The 10,051-nt window shown below is 34.0% G+C and overlaps 1 protein-coding gene across 2 annotated transcripts; it reads left to right on the plus strand.

Moving 5' to 3' along the window:
• Positions 1-4,810: 4,810 nt before the first annotated feature.
• On the plus strand, positions 4,811-9,621 carry LOC143197462 (uncharacterized). Of its 2 annotated transcripts, XM_076405983.1 has the most exons (4): positions 4,811-5,685; positions 5,746-5,864; positions 6,150-6,645; positions 6,748-9,621. In XM_076405983.1, the coding sequence occupies exons 1-4, from the start codon at positions 5,364-5,366 to the stop codon at positions 8,688-8,690; spliced, it is 2,880 nt and encodes a 959-aa protein (XP_076262098.1). In that variant the 5' UTR covers positions 4,811-5,363; the 3' UTR covers positions 8,691-9,621. The 2 variants fall into 2 exon arrangements, with proteins under 2 accessions (XP_076262098.1, XP_076262087.1); XM_076405972.1 differs by having other exon boundaries at positions 4,811-5,864.
• The last annotated feature ends 430 nt before the right edge of the window (positions 9,622-10,051 follow it).

Consider the following 10,051-nt stretch of genomic DNA (forward strand, 5'->3'; position numbering starts at 1 on the left):
CGGGAATAATTGAATTTAATTTATTATTTTAAGTAGGTCGCTAATTTTTCTTACAATTATCAACAACAAGAAATAATCCACCAACTTATCTAATCTGATGTATAAAACCGACCCTACTTACACACTTCCGTCACTAATAAATGACACCTTTTCGTGATAGGCTCGCGCGGCGGTCAGCATGAAAAAATCAGTTTTATTTATTTTAATACGAACGCAAATCGGTGTTATCGTATTGGGCGTTTATCAGCTTGTATTTTTTTGTGTCGTTCGGGGACACGTTTCGCTTGTTAAAAGGGGTGGAAACAACGCAGTAATTTTGTTTTTATTCGTCGGTTATTTTCGGCCCACTTGACTCTTTTTTTTCTGGTTTATTGATTGCATGATTCGGTTCAGATGCTATTGTTTGCCCTAAATTTAAATATTCCGGTAGGATTCATTCATTTTTATTGTTCCTTTTCAAATATTATTTTTGTGATATTGACGTTTTCATTAACTACATCAGCCGGTAGATATCGTATCTCTATTTGTGATATTTATCTGCACTTTAGTACCTTTTTTATCAAGTTCTTTATATTTAAATTCGCAAAACTGGGAAAATAATATTCTAATTGGTGAGGTGTTCTCACGTCCACACAAAAAATTACATTTTTCGAAATAACGTTGCTCACTTTCTATTCAATACACCCAATACTCAAAATTCTCTTTATGGTCACACTGTTACCTAACATAACTGGTCAGTTGAAAGTCCTCGGCCTGACACATAGATGGCGCTACTTGAATTAAATCCATATATTTTTTAATTAGCCCTAACACTCAAAAGATGCGTGTATAAATTTGGTAGCTGTCGGACAGTTAGTTTGTGAATTATAGCAATTATTGTTATAGTGAAAAAAATAGATGAAAAGGAATTTCGCGTGTTGATAAAATATTGCTTTTTGCAGGGAGAAAATACAGTTGAAGGAAAAACTTGGCCGAATTTCCGGACACTGCCCCAGGTAATAAACCATCAAAGATTGGTATGCTGCGTTTAGTTGTGGTGTAATGAACACTGAAGACGGTGAACGCAGTGGACGTCCAAAAGAGGATGTTACCGACGAAAATATTTAAAAAATCCACAAAATAATTTTGAATGACCGTAAATTGAAATTGAATGAAATAGCAGACACTTTAAAGACATCATCTGAAAGTGTACATCATATTATTCACGAATATTTGGGTATGAGAAAGCTCTGTGCAAAGTGAGTGCCGCGCGATCTAACTTTTGACCAAAAACAACGACTAGTTGATTATTCGGAGCAGTGCTTAAAGATGGTCAAGCCTAATAAACCCGAGTTTTCGCATCAATATGTGACAATGGATGAAGCATGGCTCAATCATTTCACTCCAAAGTCCAAACGACAGTCATCCGAGTGGACTGCACACGATGAACCCGCTCCAAAGCGTGGGAAATCGCAACAGTCGTCTGGTAAGGTTATGGCGTCTGTATTTTGGGATGCGCATGAAACAATTTTCAGTGACTACCTTGAAAAAGGAAGGACCATCAACAGCGACTATTACATAACGTTGGGCCCTTTGAAGGACGACATCGCCGAAAGACGGCCGCATTTTAAGACAAAGGAAGTGCAGCTTCACCAAGACAATGCACCGTGTTAGAAATCCATGAATTGGGCTTCGAGTTGCTTCCTCATTCACCGTATTCTCCAGATATGGCCCCCGGCGACTATTTTCTGTTCTCAGATCTCAAAAGGATGCTCGCTGGGAAGAAATTTTCGTCAAATAAAGAGGTGATCGACGAAACTGAGGCCTATTTTGAAGCAAAGTGGTCCCACAAAAATGGTATCGAAAAGTTGGAGGGTCGCTATAATCAGTGTATCACCCTTGAAAAGAATTAGGTTGAATAAAAAAAACTAATTTTGCCAAAAATGTGTCTACCAACGCATAAAAATAGTCGCAAAAAAAGAAATAAAAGTCAATTGTTAAGATTGTGAACCAAATGACCGCAAAAACTTAAGCAATTTTGGTGACGAAAAACGAAGAATATGATACGTCGTTAAGCTATTAACCGAAAGGGGCAATCTGTAATCCAAGATGTTATCGAAACAATAATTAAAAAGTACTGGAAAACACTAACAAACTGTGTTAAAACATATTGCAGATATACCCATGAGATTTGATTTTAGCTTTCAAAGGTAATATAAAAAAATATTTGACTCATTAATTCAATAAAGTGCATTAATATAAGTGTTTCCTAACAAATTGAGAAATCCCTACTGAAAATGGTGGAATTATACATGTTGACCCTTGCAAAAATTATTAAACAAAATATTCCGAAAAAGTGCAACCCTTTCATTGCGGAGGGTTGAATCGACGCAAATCATCGGTAATGCAAAATTTAAGCTAGTTGTGCCATCTTGATAAAAGCGGTCATTTTAAATTGAGTATCTGGGATTATTTGAAAATTTAAAGTTTAACAAATTTAGTATCATGTTACTTAGACCTACTTGAGAATTTAAAGTCTAATAATTAATAATTATATATGAAATAAATAAAGTTGATTCTTGAAATAGTCCGTTTTTCTTTCAAATGTAACGTTAAAATATCTTCATTGTTAATAAAGTATCCTACAATATACATCTAGTCTCTCCCGAGTATTGGGTATCTGCTTTGGTCTCCCATAAAACTAGATAAAATTAATAAGTTCTCTGTCTATATTACAGGTATGCAAAAATATGTTTTTTAATAAATGTGTTAAATAATAATATTAAAATTCTAACATTTATGTGGCCCCCTTCTCACTTTGGGATTATTGAAAATGAAAGAGCGGATTACTTAGCCAAGAAGAGCGGATAATCAGTTACTGAAAATTCCTTTTTCTCGAGTAGAGATATGAAGCACCACTCTGCTAGAATCTCTAGATAACTAGACCAACTCAAAGAATTATTTCTTGTTAATAGTAGCAACCTCAGATCATGTGCAGTGAAATACTAGACGCTGATACTTAAAAGATGTTGGAACTTCTCGCTTAGAAGAAATAACATTAAAGAATTATTTGAATTCATTAAAGAAAGAAGAAATAGAGGAAGGTTTAATGTATTTTAGTTTATGTCAAAATTTTTTATAAAAAAATAAATTTCTATAAATAAATTTCTCTATTATATCTATATATCTTTAGTGGCTTATAACCCACTCTTTATCTGATTCAGGATAACTAGAAAGTTTGGAAGTTCATTTTTTTTTAGATTTTTGAAACATCAAGACATTTTTAAAGAATATTTGTAAATATGACGCTGTTTTTTTTTTTAATAGAAAAAGGCCTAAAATATTTGCCTCTAGAGTCGAAAATACACGCTTAATAATATGAATAACAGCTAAAGTAGAACCTCTTAATACTACCGTATACCAGATAATTGTTTTAGTTTCATTAATTATTCCCTATACTTCATATATACATTTCAAAATACTACAGACATATTCGTCAGTTATATGTAAAACTATAGTTATTAAATTAGTGCTTATATTAGACTATTATTTACTCTGCTAACTGAAAATACAAGTAACAATATTAGTTTTCGGTTTACTGACACTGAACAAAAATAAAGTTCAGACTGACGTTTAACGATGTTGATATAATGAAAAGGTAACACGAGAAAGCTATATACTTAATTGGTTTCTGACCAATTTACTTTACCATACGGTCAATCATTCAAGAGGTTTCGAGAAGTTGAAAGCATTCTATGAGTGATCTCACTAGCATTAACATGAAATAGATCTCGGCATTGTGTTCGAATTTCCCCAAGGTGCATCGAGCATCAGATTATTTCTAGTGTTAATAAAATGTTTTAAATGAAATTTCGAATTTTCTCATGTTATTCGTTCATCAATTTATATTGCAGTATTTAAATATATCTAATTTCTTGTCTTATACGTCTGGCTGCTATATTTAAAAATTGTTTTTGTGCTATTTTTAGTCAGTTGATACCAGTTAATTTTCCAATAGGATGTCTTTTAACGACACATTTTGCCGTCTGTTAATGAATATAACATCTGAATAGCTTTGTATCTATATTATTTTGTCGCGGAAAATGACTTCTGTTGCATAAAAAAAGAGTGGGTTATAAAGAGTGTGTAAATTTTGTCTGAACCCCACTTAGCTTGAAATCCAGCATGCAGGATTAAGGAATTTATACATTATGTGGATTTAGGGCGGAAAATGCAAATATGATTTTATTTTCTTTTTATGTGTTTAATTTTTGGCTATCTATCAATTTTTCTGTAATATTGTTGTTCAGTTCTTGATCTAAGGCGTACAGTGTTTTAGGTGGTTGAAAAGTTTAATCTCCTCAACATTCGAGCAAGCCCACTGTTGTTGAGTATTTTGGTATTTTCTGTTTTCTTGCAATCTTACTTGTCATTTGTTGTTAATCTCATATGTCTAAAATACCAGAAAGCGTTGACCACAACTCAAGAATTCTGTTTTTATAAATTACAAAATTCGCTTATTAGGCCTCCACCGGGTTCTGTATCATCGGTGTGGCTACGACCACGTTTGAATTCAGCAAACCAACGTTTTATTGTTGTTTCTGATAGAGCGCAGTCATTATAAAAATTTAGAAGCCATTGTTTCCATTGAAGCATATTTTTTACGTCAAGAGGCAGTGTAAAATAAAAACACGAAATTATTTTTGACCCATTGTTTTAAAAATAATAAAAGTAGAGTCACCCTTAGCGCAATAATTCACAAACTTATGAGTAGAATATCATGAAATTTTTACATCTCTGTGTAGCTGTCGACTCTATCTTATATATAAAAATGAATCGCAAAATATGTTCCTAAGCGCATAACTCAACAACGCCTGGACCAATTTGGCCAAATCTTTTTTTAAAATGTTCGTTGAAGTTCAGGGATGGTTTTTACGGCGAGAAAAATTAGAATTATTGCTGGAAAAACCCTAAAAATAGCCCTTTTTGTTTGAATTTGTTTCGTGTATCAGTTGACAATTCATCTGTCATCTGTCAAAAGTCATCTGTAACAGACAACTTTTTTTTTTTAAATTTGATATGACTTGAACTCAAATCCTTTTAATCCGTACGAATTGTTTTATTTATTTAAAATTTTTTATTTGTTTAAAATTTAATTCAAATTTTAAATAAATAAAACAATTCGTACGGCTTAAAAGGATTTGAGTTCAAGTCATATCAAATTAAAAAAAAAAAGTTGTCTGTTACAGATGACTTTTGACAGATGACAGATGAATTGTCAAGTGATACACGAAACAAATTCGTATATCGTGTTTTGTGCAGAGTGTTTAGTTAGTTAGTGTTTGTTTAGTTCGTGATTAGTGAAAAAATAATTTATATTTGATATGCCTCCTATAAGACGAAGCAATTTAGGTAGAAGAACCAGAAATGCTATAAACCAAGCTAATTACCGATCTAATCGTACTGCACAAGAACGTGACGACGGAAATGAACGTGAAAGAATTCGGATATCACAAACGCGTGAAGCGCGAGCGCGACATTCAACTAATAATCGCGCAAGTTTGAATCCAGCTGCTTTCAGTTACGATGTGTCAATTGACTACAGTAACTACCAATGTGTTGTTATTGGTTCTATGAACTTGGTTTGCTCACACTGTAAGGCATTAAAATACAAAAACGAAGCCAATGGATTGTGTTGCGCAAATGGTAAAGTGAAATTGATACAATTGGATCCACCACCAGAACCATTGTACTCATTGGTTTCAGGAATAGGAACAGATTCTATACACTTTTTGACACATATTCAACAATATAACAATTGCTTTCAAATGACTTCATTTGGGGCAACAAATGCAGTTCGGGAAAATTTTATGCCAACTTTCAAGGTATGTATTATAGCAGTTACTCATAATTATTTTAGCGAACAAAATTTTCTGTCACCAAAGTTAAGATGTGTTACTAATCTTCAATTTCTTAATCATTACGAAATATATCACTTAGTCATCATATTATATGGTGATTCAGTTTCAGTGACACTTTTATTATATTTTATATTTGATAGATATTAGTTAAAACTAAATATATACTTTTTAAGATCAAATATTATTTAAGTTTAATCATTGACAATCCATTAATTTATACCACACCATAATATTTTTTTTTATTTACAGATACAAGGGCAAATATATCACAGAGCAGGTTCACTGTTACCAGTGTCAGATAGCGACAACAAATTCCTGCAAATTTATTTTATGGGCAATTCACCACAAGAAATTGATCTGCGTTGTGCACATAACAATTTAGTAAAAAGGTCTATTGTAGAACAATTACAAACTTTATTTCATCAACACAATCAATTGATTATATTGTTTAAAACTGCCCTGGATCTGATGCCATCCGATAATCACAAAATTGTAATCAGAGCTGATAAAACACCTGCAGGTCAACATACAAGACGTTTTAATGCACCAACTATTGATGAAGTTGCTATCGTTGTAGTTGGAGAAAACTTGGAATCCCGTGATATTGTTTTACATCGTCGGAATTTTCAATTACAACCTATAAAGGAAACACACCGCTCATATGATGCACTGCAATATCCCATTATATTTTGGCAAGGTGAAGATGGCTACGATTTATCAATAAAAATGATAAATCCCATTACAGGTAACTAAAATATTAGTTTAGCTATGGCGATAATATCTCAGTCACTATATTATGTATTTTAATTTTATATTTGAATGTTATTAAAACAAAATCTGTTTACAGGTTCTGAAACCAACAAAAAAGTCAGTTCAATGAACTATTATTCATACCGCCTAATGATTCGGGAAAATGCAGATAATCACATATTGAAATGTCGGCGATTATATCACAAATATGTTGATGACATGTATGTTAAAATTGAAACGGAGAGATTAACATTCATCAGGTTGAATCAAACCAAACTCCGATCTGAAGAGTATATTCACCTTCGAGATGCGATTAATACTGATGGAAATGCACAGAATGTCGGTCGGATGACTATTCTTCCAGCAACATACATCGGAAGCCCTCGGCATATGCACGAATATGCTCAAGATGCCATGTCGTATGTTCGTCATTATGGTACAGCAGATTTGTTCATCACATTTACATGCAATCCGCAATGGATAGAAATTAAGCAGGAGTTATTACCTGGGAAATCATCCATTGATCGTCATGATATTACAGCCAGAGTCTTTAGACAAAAGTTGAAATCTTTAATGAATTTCATCGTAAAACATAATGTGTTTGGTGAGACACGCTGCTGGATGTATTCTGTGGAGTGGCAGAAACGAGGATTGCCACATGCACACATTTTGATTTGGTTGGTTGAAAAGATAAGGCCAAATGAAGTTGATGCATTGATATCAGCTGAAATCCCTAATGTACAAGTAGATCCTGGATTGCATGAGGTAGTTATCAAAAACATGATACATGGTCCCTGTGGAACTCTTAATCAAAATTCACCGTGTATGATGGATGGTAAATGTTCAAAACGATATCCACGGACATTAATATCGGAAACAATTACTGGTAATGACGGTTATCCATTGTATCGTCGCAGATCGACAGCAGACAATGGAAAATCAACAATTGTCAAATTAAATCAACAAGATATTGAAATAGATAATCGTTGGATTGTTCCATATTCACCCATTTTATCAAAGACATTCAAAGCACACATCAACGTTGAATCTTGCCATTCAGTGAAATCGATTAAATACATTTGCAAATATGTAACCAAAGGGAGTGATATGGCTGTGATTGGAATTGGTGCAGAGAATTCTAATGATGAAGTTACCCAATACCAAATGGGCCGCTATGTCAGTAGTAATGAAGCAGTTTGGCGAATATTTTCTTTTCCTATTCATGAGAGACACCCTTCTGTTGTTCACTTAGCTGTGCATTTAGAAAATGGACAAAGAGTGTATTTTACAGCACAGAACGCAGTACAAAGAGCTGCTCAGCCACCATCTACTACATTAACCAGTTTTTTTGAGACATGCCAAAACGATGATTTCGCACAAACATTGCTATATTCTGAAATGCCAAAATATTATACCTGGAATCAATCCTCAAGGAGATTTATACGACGGAAACAAGGAAAACCAGTTCCAGGATATACAGATGTATATTCCACCGATGCGATTGGCCGGATTTATTCAGTACATCCAAGCAATGATGAATGTTTTTATTTACGACTGCTATTAGTCAATGTACGTGGCCCAACATCATTCCAACAGTTACGAACTGTTGATGGTGAATTGTGTGGATCCTACAGAGAAGCCTGTCAACGTTTGCAATTGCTTGAAAATGACGCTCATTGGGATCAAACTCTCAATGATGCTGTAATATCATCACACACTCATCAAATACGAACATTGTTTTCTATAATCATATCTACATGCTTCCCATCAAACCCAATTGATTTGTGGATGAAGTACAAAGATTATATGTGTGATGATATTTTGTATCAAATACGGAATAGAATGGGAAATCCAAATATACAAATCAGTGAAGAAATTTACAATGAAGCATTGATTTCAATTGAGGACATGTGCTTGATAATGTCAAACAAACTATTAATTCAATTAGGCCTGACCGCGCCCAATCGTCCAATGCATGACGCTTTTAACCAAGAGTTGCATCGAGAAAGACTGTATGATCTCAACGCTTTGAAAGAATAAATTCAAACAAATCTTCCACTGTTAAATGAACAACAGAAGTATGTATTTGAAACTCTGATGAAAGTAACAAATGATGAAACTGGAGGGATTTATTTCTTAGATGCACCTGGTGGTACAGGAAAAACTTTTTTTATTTCATTAATATTAGCAACAATTCGCTCACAAAATAAAATTGCACTTGCACTCGCTTCGTCGGGAATCGCAACAACTTTGCTTGAAGGTGGTCGAACAGCCCATTCAGCACTAAAATTGCCATTAAATATGCAAAGCAATGAAACTCCAACCTGCAACGTTTCGAAGAACTCTGCAATGGCAAAGGTTTTGCAGCAATGTAAATTGATTGTTTGGGATGAATGCACGATGGCACATAAAAAATCTTTGGAGGCTTTAGACAGAACCTTAAAAGATCTACGTAGCAATAATAACCGATTTGGTGGTGCAATGATTTTATTAGCAGGAGATTTTCGTCAAACATTGCCAGTGATTCCACGATCAACGCCAGCTGATGAACTCAATGCATGTCTAAAGTCCTCCAATTTGTGGAAACATGTTAAAGTACTTCATTTAAGCAAGAATATGCGTGTCGAGTTGCAAAATGACCAATCTGGAAACATATTTTCTAAACAACTCATTGACATTGGTAATGGCAAATTTCCTATAGACATGTTGACGGCTTGCTTTTGCTATGACTATAAACAAGTCCCAGGGGCAATCATTAAGTGTTTGTGGTATTAATCTAGAAAACCCATGTTTCTCACATGGTCAATTGTATGTTGCCTGTTCCCGTGTTGGAAAACCATCAGATTTGTTTATCTATGCGCCAGGTAATCAAACAAAAAACATCGTATACCACAAAGCAATATAATGATAATAATAATAATAATAATTATGATTCACATGATTAACAATAAAGCGATTACTCACTTTTCAATCCTTATATATGTTTTATTTAATTATTTTTTATTCACAACGCCCTATCACCAGGGTGATGGTTCTGTTCAGGAGAATTTTTTAAAATACGTAGGCACAAAAACTGCCACATTACAAATCTTTTTGACAGGACGAAGTCTGTCGGGTCAGCTAGTTGTTTATAGGAACCTTCACTGCTATTTTTGTGGATGGAATTCGCACGGGAACAGAAAACACCGCTGAATAAAAAATTGTTTATTTCGATGTTAATTACTACATGTGGTCGACGGGAGGATGGAGAGTATATTATTTTAAGTAAAGGAAGTACGGAAGCGCTATGGAAGTAGTACTGTTACATAGGGGTAAAGAAAAGAGAGAAAGAGACCTCGTCGTGATGGTCTTTTATAGCCGGGAATCGCACGGTACCAATCCATTAGCATTACCAACCCTTG

The sequence above is a fragment of the Rhynchophorus ferrugineus genome, unplaced genomic scaffold (genome assembly GCF_030347505.1).
Source record: "Rhynchophorus ferrugineus isolate W39M unplaced genomic scaffold, kcgeb_rfMv2 rfM1, whole genome shotgun sequence".
Taxonomy (NCBI): Eukaryota; Metazoa; Arthropoda; class Insecta; order Coleoptera; family Curculionidae; genus Rhynchophorus; species Rhynchophorus ferrugineus.

Coding starts and splice junctions, on each gene's coding strand:
- LOC143197462 (XM_076405972.1), top strand. CDS start 5,364: ATGCCTCCTATAAGACGAAGCAATTTAGGTAGAAGAACCAGAAATGCT. Junction 5,865..6,149: donor ATTTTATGCCAACTTTCAAG/GTATGTATTATA, acceptor TTTTATTTACAG/ATACAAGGGCAAATATATCA. Junction 6,646..6,747: donor AATGATAAATCCCATTACAG/GTAACTAAAATA, acceptor ATCTGTTTACAG/GTTCTGAAACCAACAAAAAA.